At 43.1% G+C, this 22,716-nt stretch overlaps 1 protein-coding gene across 4 annotated transcripts in view; it reads left to right on the forward strand.

Annotated features, from left to right (window-relative positions):
• SLC14A1 (solute carrier family 14 member 1 (Kidd blood group)) overlaps positions 1 to 22,144 on the forward strand; it is a 41,940-nt gene extending 19,796 nt beyond the window's left edge. For 3 of the 4 annotated variants that reach the window (XM_072132862.1, XM_072132867.1, XM_072132864.1), the window contains 8 exons: positions 14,055 to 14,226; positions 14,908 to 15,097; positions 16,858 to 16,986; positions 17,169 to 17,361; positions 19,624 to 19,771; positions 19,958 to 20,092; positions 20,196 to 20,245; positions 20,799 to 22,144. In XM_072132862.1, coding sequence (XP_071988963.1) covers positions 14,055 to 14,226; positions 14,908 to 15,097; positions 16,858 to 16,986; positions 17,169 to 17,361; positions 19,624 to 19,771; positions 19,958 to 20,092; positions 20,196 to 20,245; positions 20,799 to 20,975 — 1,194 coding nt within the window. In that variant the 3' untranslated portion in view covers positions 20,976 to 22,144. Of the gene's footprint in view, positions 1 to 7,368; positions 7,544 to 14,054; positions 14,227 to 14,907; positions 15,098 to 16,857; positions 16,987 to 17,168; positions 17,362 to 19,623; positions 19,772 to 19,957; positions 20,093 to 20,195; positions 20,246 to 20,798 lie in introns of those variants that run through there. The other variant, XM_072132863.1, reaches the window with a different exon arrangement.
• Positions 22,145 to 22,716: the final 572 nt, after the last annotated feature.

Below are 22,716 nucleotides of genomic sequence, written 5' to 3' on the forward strand. Positions count from 1 at the left end.
CTAATCCCCTTGTACACGTGACACCGGCTCCTGCGGTTTGGTATCTGGTGTCCGATCTGCTTTCAGCTCCACTTTCTATAAGTACAATGTAACAATGATCCCAAGGTTTCCCGGTACATTCCATTCAGACGGATCGTGTCATGACGCCCTCAGGCAGTAGAAACATTCAAGTCGTTTGTAATTGATGTTCTCGTCTCCCGAGGAGCATGAATCGTCCTTTTGTATAGACTCCGGTGGCAGATCTGCCGATTCACGTTTAGATGGGTCCCTTATGTAGGAAGGTGCCAAAGTCCTAGAGTACAGCGAGGTTCACGGCCTCATCAGGTCCAGTTAGAAGACCCCCCTGAATCTGTTGTAAGGGTCTTCTCAAAATTATAGCTAGGAAAACCTTAGTCTGTAATTCTGAGAAAAGATTGAGGTCTAGATCTGTGGGGAACCTTCAACTTCACCATTAAAAATTTACTTAAAGGGGCTCCCAACGTGGATATTTTTGGCATATCCAGAGGATAAGTCACAAAGAAAAGTTATATACGGGTCACACCTCTGGGTTCTGTAACCATATTGAGAATGGGGGTCTGGTGACCCCCATCCTGTGGCTTTGGTGACCCCCCTTCCTGTGGCTTTGGTGACCCCCCTTCCTGTGGCTTTGGTGACCCCCCTTCCTGTGGCTTTGGTGACCCCCCTTCCTGTGGCTTTGGTGACCCCCCTTCCTGTGGCTTTGGTGACCCCCCTTCCTGTGGCTTTGGTGACCCCCCCCTCCCTTCCTGTGGCTTTTGGTGACCCCCCCCTCCCTTCCTGTGGCTTTGGTGACCCCCCCCCCCCTTCCTGTGGCTTTGGTGACCCCCCCCCTTCCTGTGGCTTTGGTGACCCCCTTACTGTGGCTTTGGTGACCCCCTTATTGTGGCTTTGGTGACCCCCCCCTTCCTGTGGCTTTGGTGGGCTGTCCTCTAGATATTTGTGGGATAGGTGGTTTTTGAGATACCAGAAGGGTTGGCTTATTTCCAGCCAGATTGAAATTTACAACTTTAGCAATTATTCTGGTGTAATTTTAAAGATGAGCATCTTAACTTTATGAGATAGATATGAGATGGATAGATAGATAGATATGAGATGGATGGATAGATAGGAGATAGATATGAGATAGATAGATGGATAGATAGATAGATATGAGATAGATAGATATGAGATGGATGGATAGATAGATAGATAGATATGAGATAGATATGAGATGGATGGATGGATAGATAGATAGATATGAGATGGATAGATAGATAGATAGGAGTTGGGTAATAGTTGGATGGCTGGATAGATGTGATATATATATAGATAGTGTAGATATGAGATGGATAGATAAAAGTTGGATGATAAATAGATATTTGAATGGGTATAAGATGGATGGATTTCACATATGGATATGGTGATGTACAGTTATACATAGATACTCTGGGGGTTATTTATCATGCACTGGCATATGACAGCCCCCCGTGTATCCGGTGCAGCCGGCTCTGGTCTCTTGATGTATCTGGGGGGTCCTGCGTAGCATTTATCTGCGTAGTGTTTATCACATCCGAAAATATGCCGGCTGCAGTGAGTATGCAGGTGCGGGAACCGGAACTCCCTGGCCCGCCCCCACTCCCTGCTAGCCACGCCTACTCCCTGCCAGTCCCGCCTACTCCCCCGCCAGCTGGGCCGACCCCCTGCCAACCACGCCCACAATCACCATCCGTGCCCAGCCCCTGCCAGCCACGCCCCCCCCCCTTTCACGCCCCTTTCCACCCCCTCTGGCGTAGATGTAACGGAAAGGGGTAAATGATCGCAAGTGCTAGCAATAAGTTAACATTTGCGATTATTTCAGGGCTTCTACACCAATGTCCCCCCTATAGATCTATAGCAGATAGTAAATTTGGAGGTGTTACACCGATAGTAGGTAGATAATGGATATAGTAGACGGATGTGACTGATGACTGGAGAGATGACATTATATCATTAATAATTACATAACACTTACATCGCTTTCTTGAGGGACCGGTGGAAGATTTCTTCAGTGTTTACACAATCCTCGGCACAATAGCCGGCGGTGCACACATTGGCGCGGGTGCCAGGCTTCTGTCAGGACAAGAACATTGTGCGTCCTGGATTATATAAACAGAGCACTTCGTGTAATGTGGCCCCGAGCACCCAGACTGCCCCGGGGTGTACAATCCAGAGAGGAAGCGCATCCTATGGAGGGAACTGGTTACACGCGTCACTCAGAGCTGTCATCTGCTCTCCAAGCATCTCCTTCTCAGAGCCAACTACTACAACAAAGAATGACTCCCAGTAATGGCCAATAGGGGGCGATGGAGAGTCTTCCTAGTATAACAAGTAACGTTCAGATTCTCATCTTTAAAATTGCACCAGAAGCATAGGTCTAGGTGCTAAAGATGCAAATGTAATTCATAAACATAAAAAAAAAACTCCAACGTTGATACAAAATATCATGATAGTAGTATAGAAAAAAGCATTAAAACTAAAATGTAATAAGTCATTAATATATCCAAAATGGTTCACTAACCTCCCTCTTTTTTACCATGTGCACATGGTTTTTTAATATGCTTTCTTAAAAGTTAGTTTTTGATACTTTTTTTCTATGTTTCATATTAATGCTGGAGTTTCTTTCAGATCTCTATGAATTCAATGTTCATCTTTAGCACCTACATCTATGCTTCAGGTGTAATTTTAAAGATGAGAATCTGAATTCTATGTTAGCACCTGAGATATGGACACTTGGATATATAGTCAGAAATTTGATCTGCAGCTTATACTTCCAACCATGTTGTTTGTTTGTATTTCCAGTTCTACACTACAGAGATTCTGGTGTAATTTTAAAGGAAACCTACCATCAGGAAACTACCTATTAAGGTAGATGTGATGGTAGGTTCCTAGTAACATCCTAAACCTTAAACTATCCTTCACTACACCTAATTTTCTAATCAAATCTATTGTTTTTATCTAATATGCTAATTTTCTGGAGAAGCGACTGGGAGGTGGAGTAGCCTCTCCTGGAAGCGGAAACAATGGCTACTCCACGCCCAATTGTAGCCTCTGCAATACCTACCTAATTTTGCATTGAATTCGGATTCTCTGCTGCACTGCTGGCTCCTGGAGCTCTGCGCATGCGCACATTGTCGCTCCTGCGTGACAGAAGATACAACTTGAGTGTGCAGGGCCACACCCCTCTTACTAAGCTCCGCCCAACCAACCTTCTGCAAACAAAACATGCAAGAATGCTGCAAATTTTTGCTTCCCTTTTGATCTTGTCCTGCTCCGGGGTTTGGTGTAAGACATGAATTTTTTACATAGTTCACCTCAGTTCCTGTTTACTATTATTTTCAGAAAAGAATGCAAAGCATGTTAGAAAAGAATCCAAAAAATGTAACATATAACTAGACAGAGCAGCGAACATTCAGTACTGCAGCCACTGTCAGGTAATGTCCCTGGAGAGATGTGTAATCAGACCTTTGTGTATATTGTTAGTAGCAGCAGGACTGTGATATATGGATTAATATTCCAGGATTGTAGTTTTTCTACGTGCATTATGGGCATATCCTCACACTGCTGATCTCTGTGCTCTTGCCTTGAGTCTTAGGCATTGTCCCTGGAGTGAAGTGTAATCATACCTTTTATGTGTGTTTTTAGTAGCAGCGGGGCTATGGAATATGAAGTTATATTTCAGGATTTAAGCTTTTTTTAAGTCTACTGGGGCATGTCCTCACACTGCTGTGGTCTTGGCTCTCTGAACTGAACGGCTGCAAAGCCCCTCCCCTATTTTGTGACCAAAACAGTTATTTATTCAGAGCAGATGGCAAGGGCTATTGAATGCAGAAGCATCAGAGCACAGCAGTGTGAGGATACACTAGATAAAGCTACAATCCTGGAATAAACATGCTTTTTTTTTTCTCAGTCCTGCTGCCAGTTATAGTACAAATAAGGGGGTGGTTACACGTCACTCTAGGCACAATGGGGCAGATTTACTTACCCGGTCCGTTCGCGATCCAGCGGCGCGTTCTCTCCGGGTGATTCGGGTCCGGCCGGGATTCACTAAGGTAGTTCCTCCGCCGTCCACCAGGTGGCGCTGCTGCGCTGAAGACCATCGGAACGCACTGAAGTTCACGATCCTATCCTGGATGAAGGTAAGTGCAAGTCCCGCGACACAATTCAGGGAAAATTGGCGCAAATCGGAAATATTCGGGCAACACGTCGGGAAAACGCGAATCGGGCCCTTAGTAAATGACCCCCAATATGTATGGTCACTCCTGCTGACGGTTTCCCTTTAAGGCTCCATTCTAATGTATGGCTGACCTGTTACTTTGCCTATGGGGTCAGGGCAGATATCCAGAGAGCCGTCCATCCCCTTGGCCGGAGCGGCAGAGCCCATTCCGGTGTAATCCCGGCCTTCATCCGCTGAGGATTGTCCTGACTCAGGGAATCTATTATCATTTCCTGCTGAGAACAGAAGTTTTATTCTGAAATGACAAGAATTTGGGATGTGATCCCAGCGGGTCTGGACGCTTCTATCATCATAGCCGTGGAGTCTGAGCCTTGAGATTATGTAGTGTTTATGGGGAGTTTATGGTGAGTTAACCTATAGTTTATAGTATATTGCTGCCAACATGTGTAGACCTGACGCTGCGAGTCTCAGCCAGTTTGTGTAGGGTGAAGGTGTCCCCATGTAGCCGGGGTCAGCTCTGGTGGATGTCCTTGACGTCACCTTTGTTTGGATTATCATATAGTTAAGGTTACATCCCATCCATTTGCAGGGGGGATCAACTCCAAATCAGAAAAGTGGGGTCCTTTGTACCCCTGATTGATGGAGAAGCGCTTGGCTATTTCTAGAAGTCCCATAGAATAAAGTGGCATCGCATATATAATCAGCAGATCTCTTCATTTTGGGGCTGCTCCCCTTCCCCATCATCAGAGGGGTCCCAAACAGTCAAGACCTGAATGTAAGTTGGATCCTGAAAACTGAAGGCTACGAAACCTAGGGGCTGGTGTAGACCATGATTTGCGCCAATTTTCTGGCCTATGTGTTAGTTATTTACTCTTTTCAAGATCTCTGCTTGCTCTCAGTGTATGAGAACATTCCTGGTTACATTTGGAGGCAGTTACCCTGTACACAACTAGTCTTCCACTCAGCTGAGAGGTTTATACAGATGTATCCAGACTCCGCAATGCTCTGTGAGCTAAATGACCTGCACCCCAGATTGATACATTATATCAAATAAGCAAAGAGAATTGTACAATTTGATCCATCCCAGACAATGCTCTGTAAGTTAAACTGTTTCTACTCCAGACTGATACAGTGTAGCAAACTACCAGAGATTGTACAATTGTATCAGTCTAGACAATACTCTGTGAGCTAAGCAGCCTCCATTCCAGACTGATACATTGTACAATCTCTGGTAGTTTGCTACAGTCTGGAGTGTGGCTGCTCAGCTCACAGAGTATTGTCTAGACTGATACATGGTAGCAAACTACCAGAAATTGTACAATTGTATCAGTCTGGAGTGGGGGCTGGTTAGCTCACAGAGTATTGTCTAGACTGATACATTGATACAATTGTACAATCTCTGGTAGTTTGCTACACTGTATCAGTCTAGACAATGCTCTGTAAGCTGAGCAGCCTCCACTGCAGACTGATACAATTGTACAATCTCTGGTAGTTTGCTACAATGTATCAGGCTAGACAATGCTCTGTAAGCTTAGCAGCCTCCACTGATACGTTGTAGTGATGGAAGACAGAAGACTCCATACAATGATACAAACCTATCTTCTATCTTATGGTTTGCTACAATGTATCAGTCTGGGAACTGTTTAGCTCACAGTGCACAGGGCTCACAGAATTCTCAGGGATCTTAAAGGGAAATTACAATAATTGACCACTTTACGACGGCACCACAGAACAGACAGACAAAAATGACATTTATTGATTGATTTCTATTCATGCTGCATATTTGGCGCCAATATATTCCATCGCGCGTACAGGTGTCCCCTGTGGGGCTCTTAGTGTAAATTCCCATGGGAGGAAGTTGTGGCGCCTGGGGGGACAACCCTCGAAGAGAACACGGGTAGGTGGGTAATTTATAGTTGCAGCTATGCAGTAATGGAGTAGATTTACACTCCGGCGCCTGGAGGGACAGAGAGATTTCTCTTTGATGCTCAGTCTCTAGCGACAGCTAAAACCTGGAAGGGACCTTCCTGCGCCTTACGGTGACGGCGTCATAAGCGCTTTATAAATCGGACATAAAGCGGAGCTCTGCTGTACACAATGGCCAATTGTAATCACAATCGGATTTCTCGTCATGGATAATACCTCTGCTACATGTGTTGTCAGTAATTCCGTTACTATGAATAGAAACCCTGGTAGATTAAAGGGTCTAAGGGTCAGGGTCATGGTCCAGGTTTAAAGAAGAGCAAATAGAGAGTCATGCTCCACCCCCCTGACCCTTCACGAGGCATAACACAGCCTTAGTCTTGCCCTACGGGTGCATTCTGGGTAACTGCTGGGATGCCACTGATTATAAGAATAAGGTTCCTTTGTCTTAAGGTGGCGGCAGGTGGAGCCACACATCCAGTAGTGCCATAGGGAGCGTGCTCGACCAGTCACACCTTCCATTAAGAGGGACACATCATAATCATGGGGGTCCTAGCAGATGAGACCTTATGTGACCCCCTATCATATATGATGACAAGATATAAATATTGAAAACCTATCCCTAGGGTAGGTCCTCAATATCAGATTGGAGGGGTCAGGGGTGACTGTAAACTCTCTGCATCTTGAGTCGAGCTATAGAACAGCGCCCCCCTCTGCCCCTTCCAGAAGTCATACATCCAGTTATGTTTCTTAGTTAGAGGGTTCTCCATGCACTATATCATCTGCTTTGTAGCAGGTGACTGTGCCCCCCAGTGCTACCCCTCATCTTGCTGTGGGTGGTGCTGCCTGAGGCAAGAGGCTCAACTCATGACAAGGGAATGAACCCCTGATGCACAGCACCCAACCAATCGGATCAACTGCACTGAGAATAGAACAGGAAGCAGACAGCGCCGTTCTCCGTGTAGTGGTCAAACGAGGTTACTGCAGATCAGCAGCCATTCATTTGAATGGGAACATAGTAGTAACCGGTTTCCCGGCCCATATGATCATTTTGTGGACTGAGCAGATTTTCTGGATTTTCTGCTCACATCAAACCATCAAAGTTCACAGTAACCAAGAACTTCCTGCATCTTAGACACGAGGCTCGGAAACACAAGACTTCCTGTGTCTCGGCCTCATGTTCTGCAGACCTGTGTCGTCTGAGGACATGCTGCCCGATGTAGGACTATGGGGGCAAACATGGTTCCGGGCACTGAGATCCATTCACCGGACATGGGGCAGAGCTTTATTCTTTGCCCGTCACTGGTGATTTGTATAGACTTTTAGGACCACATAAATATGGCGGCTTCCAGCGGGCAGGTCCTTACTGCTGATCCCATGGACCGGAACTGTTTGTATCTGCAAGGAAAGGTAAGACCCAACTACGGTATGTATGGACCATACCAAATATTATCCATGTAGGGGTGGACATAGAATCATCCGAAGTCTGTATATGGACTTATCTTTCCTCCAGGGGTGGATTAAGACCACCCTGTGCCATATTATAGCCCCTACAAGTCTGGAATCACTTCCTGGTACTAGAATCAGATTCTTGGGGAATGGAGGACGTTTCCCTTCTACTGCTTTCATTCTGCAGTTTCAGGACCTTTTGGAGGACCTTCAAAGGTCCTGAAATAGCTCTTGTGTACATGTGTATTGAGAGCAGGAACAGATGTAAGAGGATTTCATGGGTGAAGCTCCTTCTCTGTATAATAATTGGTGGGTGCCCATGGGCCCCCCTCGCATGCTTGGGCCCTGGGCTACTGCCCAAAACGCCTATATTATTTATATCCACTACTGTGTCCCTCCCAAAGCAACTTGTGTGTAATCCAATGTTTGTATGAACTCAAAAGGTACACGGAGATCTCTTCCACCCATGGGAGCAAAATTATGTGAAACTGAGCCGGAATGATGAGTGGAATAGCGGTGGCGGCGGGGGATGAGTGTGTTGATCTTGTAGGAGGCAGTGACCTGTACAGTCATTCAAGTAAAGAGCCTCTGACTTGTTTAACGTCTGAGGACGCAGAAGTGCTGAGGGAACAGGGGGAGGGGAGACAGTGTAACAGCCTGTGAAGCTACAGCACAAAGCGGCTCTGGTAACATTCCTCAGTGCCCTTATGGCTCATTAGCATAATTATCAAAGTTGATTGACAAGGTGATTAAAGGTTATTATTTGGGCCCCTATGCAGAAGTTTTTGGCCCTATCACCGTGTAGATGACTTCTCATACATAGGCTTGTAGCTTTATCTGTCCTCACCATTGCACCAGGCAGGACACAGATAAGACGCTACATTGTATCTGCAGAACTTTCACTGTGACAACAGGAAATAAATTCTCTCTGAAAACTCTCCAGGATTCTGTGTCTTTGCTCTTGTTCACACAATACTGGGGTCTATATCAGGACTATATTACTATTAATTCCCCCCCAGTGAGTGACAGGTGACAGCTGCTGCAGCGCTCCAGTCTATTTCAGTTTTCGGTGCTGCATCGGTCACACAGGAGGATTATATTTTGGGGTTTTTCTGCAACTTTTTTCATGCAGCTGATGATAATTTTGATAATTGGCCCAGAACCAGTCTCTATAGCCTGAGCCTGAGGGACACACTGTATACCATGAGATGGCAAAACCTTAGAGCCGGAGCCTGAAGTCATCGCATCTAGTAGTGACTCAGCCACGGGGATCCGGACAGTGGCCTCTCCAGGAATACACAGGACCTTGTAAGTCTATATAGGTCCTAGGAGCTGCAGCCCCTGACCATTTGTGGTTTGGTGGAGGGGAGTTGTATGGGGAACGTAATTCTGATTGTTTTGATGCCACTTTATTAAGAGACTATTCACATGCTCAGGATTAAGCTGCATGTCCTACCGTAACATATACTGTAATAGTTACAATAGTACACACAGTGATGTCACAGTACAGGGATAATACACACAGTGATGTCACAGTACAGGATAATACACACAGTGATGTCACAGTACAGGGATAATACACACAGTAATGTCACAGTACAGGGATAATACACACAGTGATGTCACAGTACAGGGATAATACACACAGTGATGTCACAGTACAGGGATAATACACACAATGATATCACAGTACAGGGATAATACACACAGTGATGTCACAGTACAGAGATAATACACGCAGTGATGGCAGAGTAAAGGGATAATAAACACAGTGATGTCACAGTACAGAGATAATACACACAGTGCTGTCACAGTACAGGGATAATACACACAGTGATGTCACAGTACAGAGATAATACACACAGTGATGTCACAGTACAGAGATAATACACACAGTGATGTCACAGTACAGGGATAATACACACAGTGATGTCACAGTACAGGGATAATACACACAGTGATGTCACAGTACAGGGATAATACACACAGTGATGTCACAGTACAGGGATAATACACACAGTGATGTCACAGTACAGGGATAATACACACAGTGATGTCACAGTACAGAGATAATACACACAGTGATGTCACAGTACAGGGATAATACACACAGCGATGTCACAGTACAGGGATTATATACACAGTGATGTCACAGTACAGGGATAATACACACAGTGATGTCACAGTGCAGGGATAATACACACAGTGATGTCACAGTACAGGAATAATACACACAGTGATGTCACAGTACAGGGATGATACACACAGTGATGTCACAGTACAGGGATGATACACACAGTGATGTCACAGTACAGGGATACTACACACAGTGATGTCACAGTACAGGGATAATACACACAGTGATGTCACAGTACAGGGATAATACACACAGTGATGTCACAGTACAGGGATAATACACACAGTGATGTTACAGTACAGAGATAATACACACAGTGATGTCACAGTACAGATATAATACACACAGTGATGTCACAGTACAGGGACAATACACACAGTGATGTCACAGTATAGGGATAATACACACAGTGATGTCACAGTACAGGGATAATACACACAGTGATGTCACAGTACAGGGATAATACACACAGCGATGTCACAGTACAGGGATAATACACACAGTGATGTCACAGTACAGGGATAATACACACAGTGATGTCACAGTACAGGGATAATACACACAGTGATGTTACAGTACAGGGATAATACACACAGTGATGTTACAGTACAGAGATAATACACACAGTGATGTCACAGTACAGATATAATACACACAGTGATGTCACAGTACAGGGACAATACACACAGTGATGTCACAGTATAGGGATAATACACACAGTGATGTCACAGTACAGGGATAATACACACAGCGATGTCACAGTACAGGGATAATACACACAGTGATGTAATATTACAGTAGATATAAGGACATAGTTTAACTACAGTTCTAAGACTTGACTAATTGTATACGGAGCAGTTCTCTCTCCCCTTTGCGGTGACATGACCTTCACCTGTACCAGATACAACATTCGGATACAATCACATTATTAATAATTATCGGAATTCTCTGTTACCATTGTTCGGATACAATACAAAATGACACATGAGATTCTGGAATCTGGGTGTGTCCGGCTCAATATGGAAAACTCTCAAAAAATGTAACACCATGCAAGAGGGCAAAGACGGCGGACAAACAATACAACACAAATAGGCGGCACACGGGAACAGGAGCGGGTATCGAATCCTCTCAACCGTGTGGTGCATTTCATCATCCTGGCACCATAGACATCACCACCTGGTGACACCACATCAGAGAAAGACTAAAGTCAATCAAGAATGTTTGTCCTCAGGCGTCCTCCAGGGGTCTTGCACCTGGCTCCATCGGTAGGGTCTCCAATGCCCACCCTGTACCACCCTATGCCCTACAGATTGCACAATGTAAGCAATTAATGGAATCAAAGTCCATGGATTTCTTTGACTTCCTTGTTATTCGTTAAACTTCCTCAAGAGGCGCTGTAGGGAAAATTACTTCCTCCCCTTCCCCCCAGTCATGTCAATGGTGGAGGACTTTGTGATTATGTGCGGAGTCTTCCAGATGGGACAACCAGTTATCACAAGAATAGAGGTCCCTGAGCTCCCCATGTGACGCAGGACTCCAATCTGACAATCCATGAGTGATCGGCCATTCGTATCCCATGAATTCGAATCAGTTCTGTTGGTAGTAAAAAAAAATGGACTGCCCCTTTAAGGAAGGATGTGACTTCTGGTGTAAATATTATGATCTGTGCTGGATAGGTCTTTAGAGTAACGTAAAAACCTATCACTAGGGTCCTACACGGAATTTGATGAGAACCTGGTTCTCATGTAGTTGAGAATCCCACAGGGCAATTTTACAACACTGTAAAGTTCCTCTTCTATTCTTAGAACTTATTTTTTGTGGTAAGCAGGTGAAAAGTTGTATAATTTACAAGAATTTTTTTCTAGAAAGTAAAATACTGTAGCCATAAAAAATGTATGTTTAACCAGTAGATCCATCTAGATACCTAGGTGGCTTTAAAGTGTATGTGCACCTTGGAACATCTCAGGAGACCTCGTAGAGACCTGTCCAAAGACGTTACAAGTAGGGGTTCATGACGGTCCAAGGATCCTCACCAGTCATGATCAAGAGACGAATATACTTTATGTTCTATATACTTTATTTCTTTATACGTTACACTTCCCTTTAGCCATTGCTTACCTGTTGGTAACCACTAGAGATAATCTGCTCCAAGGGGTTTCCACCAGGCGGATATTTCCATCACTGAAAACCAAAAACCAAAAACGTGCACACCAACCATGTATATACTGTATGTTATGGAATCATGGAAATTTGTCAGCTGTGGTGATGCCGCAATGAAGCTCAGCTGTGGTCATTCAGCAATGAAGCTCAGCTGTGATCATGCAGCAATGAAGCTCAGCTGTGGTCATTCAGCAATGAAGTTTAGCTGTGGTCATGCAGCAATGAAGCTCAGCTGTGGTCATGCAGCAATGAAGCTCAACTGTGGTCATGCAGTATCTTTCCCAAATAAGAGACATGACCCATGGCTTTGTTTTCCCAACTCCATTTGCCAACGTTGAGTGGAAATGTCGGGCCGGTTTTTTTTTAAACCTCCTCACTTTGGTTGACAAAAAATTTTAAGTATTCATTGCAACCCCTGGCCGAAAGGATGCAGTTCCCCGTGAATATTTTCAATGACACTTAAGATCCAAAGAACAAGGATTATCAGATTCTCGAGGGAAAGGGTATAACACATGGAAAACCCAGTGCAAAAGGAGAAGGGTCCCCAAAAGATTTTGGGATCTAAAGGCCCCTCTATGGATAAAGTATCAATACCCGCACTTCACTTAGGCTTATGAAGAGTATGCTTTGCAGCTAGATACCCAAGCATCCACCAGTTGACTTATGTTACAAGGCCTGCCATGGTTGGGGTGCTGGGGTTGCAAGAAGATGACGGGGTTGACCTTCTAGATCTTCAGGAGAAACACTGATAAGAGTGCCGTACCCTGACTGGATAAAGAGGAAGGACCTTACCTATGTTTGGGTTCTCCTTCCCAATAGGTCCCTCAACCCACCTCCATACTTCATGTACCCCTATATCTGGTTCATACAATTAGGGTGTATATTAGAGTCAATGCTCTAATCTGATAAATGTATTTTTGTGAACTCTAATGTCTTCTCCAATTTACACCCCATTACCTGGACAATGTGAATCCCTACTGGATGTAGAGTAGGGAGAACTAGATAAACATCATTGTGTTACCGACCCTTTAATTCCCCTTCATTAGTGGTAAGGTTGTCTTCTAGACAATGGTGGTTACCCTGGAAGCACGACCTCCCATTGTCATGAAGACCCTTTGGTTCCTCAATGTGTTTTGCTCTTCCCATTTCCATAACAAATGTTCTCGGAATTGCAAATAAAATCCATGAACCTTCTACATTTAAATTGAATGGTTGGAAAACTCCTACATGACTTACATCACGTGGGGAGGGACGTGGGGGCTACAGAACCCAGTAGTCTTATAAAAGCCTCAATGTTACTTGGGGTAAGAAGACAAAACATGAAGGACGTTGACCACCAGACGTAGATGCCACCAGACTGGACGGACTCGCTTCTGCTTATTCGTTAGTGAGAAGACCAAAGTATAAATAGTGAGGCCAAGGCTCTTCGGGGCTGAGGATCTTCTAGTCCATGAATACTTGTCCCGATATCTGGATGAAGCGAAGACGCGTCCCATATGGTAACGACAAATATGAATCTTTATCTATGCACCTCAGCTATAGGCAGATGTTGTATGTCCTCCTTACACTCTCACAGCCCATGAGGACCGGGAGCAGGGGTTGTATTTATGAGACCTTCCCTTTAAGAACCTTTTGTTTGGGTTTAAACAAGATTGTTCCACTCCATGCCAGCAAGCAGAGCTATCGAAATGCTACTAAAGCTACTAAAAAAGAAACGGCCCTTCACAACCAATCAGATGAAACCGTTAATCTCATTGGTTGCCATGAAAAACTACTATATTGTTAATATGGACTAGGCCTCATCCTTGCTGAAGGCCGATATGTTCCCCAGGGCAATTATTGTTATATTACAGGGGTAGAATATCATGAGCGCTGACCCCCCGAGCCCCAAAATCTACAAAATACATTACAGTACGCCTCATCTATCAACAGGAAGACGTTATTGCCCCCAACAACCAATCACAGCTCAGCTTTGACTTTTCAAAAGCACTTTAAGAAATGAAAGCTGAGCTCTGATTGGTTCTTATGAGCAGAATGGCAATTTTACATTATTTTATGACCGTTTTTTTCAGCTTTTTCCAAATTTCTCGAGATTTTCGATATAAACCATTGACTTCCCATCTGTAACGAAACCTTAAAAAGAAACTGATCATGTCTTGTGTCTTCTGCTTTTAGCATTATATTAGAGTGGAAACCATGGAAAGTAATATCCCCATGACCAAGGTGGAAATGGAGGAGAAGAAGCAGGGGGAGAGTTCGGATCGTTGTTCCTATGGGCTGGGAATCTTCTGCACCGCCCTCCATTATATCTCCGGAGAAATGAAGGAACTTGGAGACTGGATGAAAGGTGAGTGTGATCTACGGTATTATTTATATATATATAATGGACCCATTCCCCTCCCTTGGAGAACTTGCCGATATGTGGGGGTCTAAATTTGACTCCACTACCGTTTTTCAAGAAATTTGCCCCCCCCCCCCCCTTCCCAAATGAATGGAACAACAGCTCGAGCATGTGCGCGAAGGTCACATTGTGGCCAATCAATGGACTCCTCGGACCTGGGGACAACAAATGAAGTGCTGTCCTATGGTCCGAGGAGGTCAATCATTGGCTGGAGCAGATCCCATGACCTGTTGGAACCCCCTACCTGTTTTGGGTCCGAAATTTGTAAGTCTCAAGATGATTGGTGGTCCCAGAATGTGCACCTCCTCTAATGATAGAGCTATTGCCCTACACCGTCACTGTATGACATTGGAACATCCCTTTAAGCGGGCAATTCCGATGACGCCTCCATGTCTCTCCTTATAGTAGATATTGTTATAATTATGCGTCACATCTTTATGGTCTGCAAAGTAAATGTAATGCTGTATATAAAATGTTTCTAAGAAGTGGTAAATGTTATATAGCAGCCACATATCTAAGCTAAAGAGCAGAACCTGCCCGCAAATGTATACAATGTATAAAGCGCTGATCACACATATAGAATCTACTAGGCCAGCAAAAATCTTAAAACCCGACATTCCATTCCAGATAAACCAGTCCCCTTCCAGTTCATTGACTGGGTGCTACGAGGGACATCGCAGGTGATGTTTGTCAACAACCCAATCAGCGGACTCATCATTATTGCTGGACTTTTTCTACAAAACCCCTGGTGGGCAATCGCCGGATGTCTGGGGACTATAGTGTCAACACTGACGGCCCTTATACTAAGCCAAGACCGGTATGTAACCATTAGTATTATAGTAGTTATATTCCTGTACATAGGGGGCAGTATTATAGTAGTTATATTCCTGTACATAGGGGGCAGTATTATAGTAGTTATAATCTTGTACATAGGGGGCAGTATTATAGTAGTTATATCCTTGTACATAGGGGGCAGTATTATAGTAGTTATATTCCTGTACATAGGGGGCAGTATTATAGTAGATATATTCTTGTACATAGGGGGCAGTATTATAGTAGTTATATTCCTGTACATAGGAGCAGTATTATAGTAGTTATATTCCTGTACATAGGGGGCAGTATTATAGTAGTTATATTCTTGTACATAGGGGGCAGTATTATAGTAGTTATATTCTTGTACATAGGGGGCAGTATTATAGTAGTTATATTCTTGTACATAGGGGGCAGTATTATAGTAGTTATATTCCTGTACATAGGGGGCAGTATTATAGTTATATTCTTGTACATAGGGGGCAGTATTATAGTAGCTATATTCTTGTACATAGGAGGCAGTATTATAGTAGTTATATTCTTGTACATAGGGGGAGTATTATAGTAGTTGTATTCTTGTACATAGGGAGCAGTATTATAGTAGTTATATTCTTGTACATAGAGGGCAGTATTATAGTAGTTATATTCTTGTACATAGGGGGCAGTATTATAGTAGTTATATTCTTGTACATAGGGGGCAGTATTATAGTAGTTATATTCTTGTACATAGGAGGCAGTATTATAGTAGTTATATTCTTGTACATAGGAGCAGTATTATAGTAGTTATATTCTTGTACATAGGAGGCAGTATTATAGTAGTTATATTCCTGTACATAGGGGGAGTATTATAGTAGTTATATTCTTGTACATAGGGGGCAGTATTATAGCAGTTATATTCTTGTACATAGGGGGCAGTATTATAGTAGTTATATTCCTGTACATAGGGGGCAGTATTATAGTAGTTATATTCCTGTACATAGGGGGGCAGTATTATAGTAGTTATATTCTTGTACATAGGGGGCAGTATTATAGTAGTTATATTCTTGTACATAGGGGGCAGTATTATAGTAGTTATATTCCTGTACATAGGGGCAGTATTATAGTAGTTATATACCTGTACATAGGGGCAGTATTATAGTAGTTATATTCCTGTACATAGGGGGCAATATTATAGTAGTTATATTCCTGTACATAGGGGGCAGTATTATAGTAGTTATATTCCTGTACATAGGGAGCAGTATTATAGTAGTTATATTCTTGTACATAGGGGGCAGTATTATAGTAGTTATATTCTTGTACATAGGGGGCAGTATTATAGTAGTTATATTCTTGTACATAGGGGGCAGTATTATAGTAGTTATATTCTTGTACATAGGGGGCAGTATTATAGTAGTTATATTCTTGTACATGGGGGGCAGTATTATAGTAGTTATATTCTTGTACATAGGGGGCAGTATTATAGTAGTTATATTCTTGTACATAGGGGGCAGTATTATAGTAGTTATATTCTTGTACATAGGGGGCAGTATTATAGTAGTTATATTCTTGTACATAGGGGGCAGTATTATAGTAGTTATATTCTTGTACATAGGGGGCAGTATTATAGTAGTTATATTCTTGTACATAGGGGGCAGTATTATAGTAGTTATATTCTTGTACATAGGGGGCAGTATTATAGTAGTTATATTCTTGTACATAGGGGGCAGTATTATAGTACTAAGTTTATGTATTTTTATCTGATCCCCATATTTCTATCTCTCACCACAGATCTGCAATAGCTGCAGGGCTCCACGGATACAATGGGATCTTGGTTGGGTTGTTGATGGCTGTGTTTTCAGATAAAGGAGACTATTATTGGTGGCTTCTCATCCCAGTGACTGTCATGTCAATGACTTGGTGAGTCCTCCAGTCTTCATTATCTTCCTATACTCACTCACTAAATTCTGCCTATTGTTAACACTTTGATCCTGAAAGCCAAAGAATAACAATAAAGTTCTTGAATTTCCTTCATTGTTAGAATATGAGTCGGATCCTTGCGTTGTATTCTGATGTAGATCTGTGTTTTCTCCTCCCTCCAGCCCGGTCTTGTCCAGCGCTTTGGCTTCTATATTTAGCAAATGGGACCTGCCGGTGTTCACGCTTCCCTTCAACATTGCCGTCTGCCTGCACATAGCCGCCACCGGTCACTACAATATCTTCTTCCCCACCGTTGATATTCAACCCATCGATGCTGTTCCAAACATCACCTGGTCCGATGTCGAAATAACTTCGGTAAGTTTGATTAGATCATAACGTCCTTCTAATTGCTCAAAAGTGAGGGGTTGGAGTTGCCTAATAAAACCCAAAATATAGAATTTACTCAAGGCCTTGACCAGACCAGATCATCAGGGGTGGCCACTTTTATGGTAATTTTAAGGCCCATTCTGGTTATTGATTCGCTCAGTCGTCAGTTCCAACCTCTTGGAATACCAGCACCAATAAGAATGGAGATCTCTTACGTTGTCGGACTGGCCCACCAGAGTACCAGAGGATCCTCCGGTGGGCCCTGGTTCAAACCAATACTGAACCCTTAGGAAAACAAATCTATCAATCTTTAGGCTGCTAGAGTCTATTTTCTGGAGAATGATGAAAGTTGGCCCATAGATTTATTTTGTCTGGTCGGCCTAAGAAACCTCTGTCCAACACTGGCCAAAATGGTGAGACTGGTTACACAGGCGCATTGCTGCTCCATTCAGTTGTGGATTAAGATGCCCTGGGCTGTACGGAAATTGTGCACCATAACAAGTCTTCATCTACTTCCCTTACATAGTACTAGAATCAAGCTACCTGGGAAAGGAGGAGGTCCCTTCTGTCCACTTTTAGTTCTGTAGTCTATGGACCTATGGAGGACTTTCATGGCAGAAGGTTCTTCTTTTAATTATCTCCACTGGATCAAACTTGGTGATAGGTTCAGGTGGTCATAGGCCGCCTAGATGCCTTGGGCCCTGGACGGCCACCTAAACCCCCTAAATTGTTATTAGCTACTGGCTCAATTAATTTTTTCGGATAGTAATACACAAAGCAACCCCTTGTGCACAAACAGTTTCTCCATTCATTGAGGGCTTCAAGAGACTCCATTCCTAAGAGCATTAGGCATCTCAATGGTTGGATCGCCATCGATCAACAAGTTGACCCAGATCCTGTAGAAATAAGCTGAAATAACTGGAATACCCCTTTAAGGGACTCTAGTACTTGTAATGTTACTTTTTCTGGATGTCTAGATTTATAGGTCTCACTATATCCAATATCCGAGTAGTGTATACTGGTTTATATAGAATTCCCAGGTCTTCTGTAAAGTATATTCCTTATAGCAACTTCCACCACCGCTCGCCACATATCGATTTATCCCGAACCGTGATGGTTTTATCATCTGGAAGGTAATCGGCCCCAGATTTATTTGTCTTAGAGTAAAGCAATTATTTGGAATGGCTTGTGGCAGACTTTATAGGGCTGAGAACTCGTAAAAAAAAGAGAGCGAAGGCGGGTTGTTTTTTTTTTTATACGGAGCAGTCACTCCCCAGCTGTGAATATAAATAGTAAAATATATGTGAGTTTGAGCCGGCCGAGCCAAGATCCGAGAGAGAAACCTGTAAAGGTTAAATGCCGGGACTACAAAGAGATGACGACTTGAGTCAGTCTCCCATTCTATGGCCAATCAAACCCCTTCGAGTGTGAGCCACTACATAAGTGTCTACTCAATGGTCTCCTTGGACAATCCTTCTTGATAGAAAGGTTTCTTGACACTAAGGTGATAACCAAGAGTTTCCACCAATCAACTGTAATCTTTGAGAAGCCCAGTAGTAAGTGTTTCATTTCTCTGCAGTGCCTCCAGAGGAAAAGAAAGGTATTGCATGATATCTATTCAAATCATGGTGGTTTCTTTGAAATTCAGGACAGGACGAGTTCCTCCAGTGTGAGATGCTCTATCTTAAGGATCTCCACTATTAGACATGAGGATCATGAGCAGGGGCCGATTTGTAAATTAAATGATCCCTTTAAGAGAAGAGCATATATTGGAATGCACCCTGGAACCTCCTGGGGTAATTAGTGATAATTAGTCAGGTTTTATCTTCTTAAACAAGTCTAATTCTAGCCACCAAAATTAGATAATGTTGCAGAACACTCATTCCCGTGAACACCATCCACCATACACACTCGGAGTTACATATGTAAGTGTTCTAAGTGTTACGAGAACATCGTAACCACTGCAGACACTTGACTCCTTGACTCCTCGAATGTTCATATTCAACTTTCCAACTTTCACCCATGCATCTTATGTTGGGGAGAGTCTGTAGACCAACCAATCGAGATACATGAACAAGTCAAGTCATGCATAGACCTACTATTTGTGCTCGGCTGGTCTTACTTTTTCAAGTTTTATTGTTCCAGAATGATTTATTGATACTTGATGACTACATGTACTTGATATATTATTTGTCAAAAACTTGCGTCAAGGATACCTTCTTACTCCTACATCTCTGTGTATGTTGACAGCTCCTGAAGGCCATCCCGGTTGGCATCGGTCAGGTGTATGGATGTGACAATCCTTGGACCGGAGGAATCTTCTTGGTGGCTTTGTTTGTGTCCTCCCCTATTATCTGCATGCACGGAGCCATAGGATCAACCTTAGGAATGTTAGCAGGTAAATATATGATGGAGTGGTCTGGAGACATGGTAACTTTACAGATATGTCTCCGCCCTTGCTTTTGCGTAGACTAGCTTAAAGTCTTCTTAGTAGTTTTAGATGTCTACATTCATTTTATATTGCTTTTATAACTTCTACTTTGCCATTAAGATAACTTGAGGACACTCCTTCCTTATTTTGTAGGATTGAGCTTGGCAACACCGTTCGAGAAGATCTATTTTGGGCTGTGGGGCTATAACTCTGTCCTGGCTTGCATTGCCATTGGTGGGATGTTCTACGCTCTTACCTGGCAGACTCACCTCTTGGCTTTAGCATGTGGTAAGTACTTTCGTGTTGTTGAGTGTTTTATATTAAAAAGGCTACACACGTTGTGCTCTGTATACGTCTAACTCTCCGTTATGTCTTCTTCTTTTATCCATAGCTCTCTTTTGTGCATACCTTGGAGCAGCGTTGGCCAACATGATGTCCGTGGTAAGTGTGTACAATTGGACTTAAGCCTATGAAAATATGTAAAGGTTTTGGTTAGGTTGAAGGTGGAGAAAGGTCCTCTTTAAAGGGGTTCTCCATCCAATTTTTTTTAATCACCTGAACATAGAATAGAAGAGGGGGGTGCAGAGGTTGCGGTCACACCCAGGCTCAAGAGGTTTAGGGGACCCTTATGGTGTCACTTTCCCATATGAGAAGACGATACTATAAACCATGCATAGTTGGGGGCCTGGCACAGTCTTTACACTGGGGCCCATGAGATTCATGAAGAGTAGCCATTTTGAATACCATGTAGACCATGTAAAAAGCCCAAGTCAATCTCCACTGAGGGTATAGATTCCTCACAAAGTCCTTCATGATCTTCTTTGAAGATGTCATCATGGAATGAACCATTTATGAAGTCCACCACATTCTACTTTGAGCCCCTGTAAAGACCCCATCAGTGTCTTCCTGCAGATACCTCTCATCACCTGAGATCAGCTGTATCGGACATGTTTTATTCCCTCTTCGTAATCGTATGATTCTCTCGTTTCCATAGGTCGGGCTGCCATCTTGTACCTGGCCATTCTGCCTATCGGCACTCACGTTCCTCCTGATAACCACAAACAATCCAGGCATATATAAGCTGCCACTGTCTAAAGTCACCTACCCTGAGGCCAACAGGATCTACTTCCAGAACCTGAAGAAGGACAGAAAGGAGAAATGCAACATCTGAACACTATCAACATTTTTTTGTAACATCTTCACTTCTTTGTCACAAAATCATCCTTTCCTACTCTAGCCAAATCCTTTGAAATGTTGAAGGTACAAGACCATCCCTCCATGTTGGCATAGCTCCTGCCATCTCATACATGCCACCACATTTTGGGAGGCCTTATACGGGTTTAGTTTGTAGACTAGTGTAGAGTTTACAGGATCGAAACGGGTCGATGATCTACGACAAGTATTTAACCATAGAGTAATATTTATTTTTGAAAACTAAAGGACGAAAGGGAAACCGTAAAATACACCATTTCATTATCAGACAGAACCGAGGGGGTTTTACCAAATCTTCACATTCGGTGACGACAAAATTTTTCAAAAATTTTCATTGCAAGTTTCGAGGTCTATATTTCTAATGTTGGCTTCAAGCCTGAACATAAAACAAAGGGTCATGTTGTCCATTGGTGACATTTGTAATAGGTCAACAGGGTTGCATTCGACCCATGTCGGGGAGATTCGGTAAAATACTCTACAACGTATTTGCCTTGGACAACCTACTACATAGCTGTACACATAAAGTATTTCCCAAAAACCCCAAATTCACCAGTGCAGGTTAATACGGACATCTTTTTGGCCTCCAATGACCATAACCTAACAAAGCCGTAATGTGGGCGGGCCCGGCTGGTTACGGGCAGGTTCAAGGGGCGGGCACTGGGGTGGGACATCCCCTTATTACAACATCAATAGTAGGCGGATCTAGTTTTTTTTTCCTGTTTTCCCTCTTCATATGTTGCTCTCTTGACTATATCCATGAAAATGTGAAAATTATATATATATATTATATTTTTTGTTCAACATTTCAATGTAAACCAGAGTTTATTTTTCTGTGAAAACCAAGAGCCCCTTGTACAAAGGCTCGAGGGACTTGTGTATATAGTGTGTGAGTGTCAGAGATATCTATGTACCTGTCTGAGAGGCAGATTGTTGTCCAGGTCTAATAAACGTAAGGAAAATCACTCGACCAATAGGACAGAGCTCCAAAAACTTTTAGAAAAGTTAAAAAAAAAAAAAAAACCACCTGCTCACTGACTGGTTTGTGCACAATCTGTGATCTGTGATAGACACTATACAGGCTGTAAATAATTGTGTGTGAAATACACTGAATAAAATAATGAAAAACTACCTTCCGCCTGGCGTCATTCTGGCAACAAGGTGTCTATTGTACACGGAATTTCCTTTTTATTTTTTGAAAGTTTGCATTCTCATCATTAATTACTGTCTGGGTAGGAAAAAAAAAAACATAATATTAAACCCCGGTCATAAAAGCTGAGTAATCTGGACGCAGCGGGTCCCTGTGAATGTCCCAGTCAGTGGTGGCCAACTTCAACATTAAAAACTATGCATAAAGTGAGGAGCGCAACCCACCAAACTATGAACAATCAGCTTGGATCCTCCTGCTCTATAACATGCTGCCTGCAGATAAGAGACTATACAATCTGCTCAACTCATCCTGCTCTATAAAATGCTGCCAGCAGATAGGACACCATGTATAAGAGGCTATATACAATTTGCTTAGTTCATCTTGCTCTATAACATGCTTCCTGCAGATAGGATACAACGGTATTATTAATCTGCTCAGCTCCTCCTGTTCTATAGCATGTTGTCTGCAGATAGGACACTATGTACAATCTGCTCAGTTTCTCTTGCTCTATAACATGCTGTCTGCAGATAGGACACTGTGTACAATCTGCTCA

This window comes from Engystomops pustulosus, chromosome 1, assembly GCF_040894005.1.
Source record: "Engystomops pustulosus chromosome 1, aEngPut4.maternal, whole genome shotgun sequence".
NCBI classification, from domain to species: domain Eukaryota; kingdom Metazoa; phylum Chordata; class Amphibia; order Anura; family Leptodactylidae; genus Engystomops; species Engystomops pustulosus.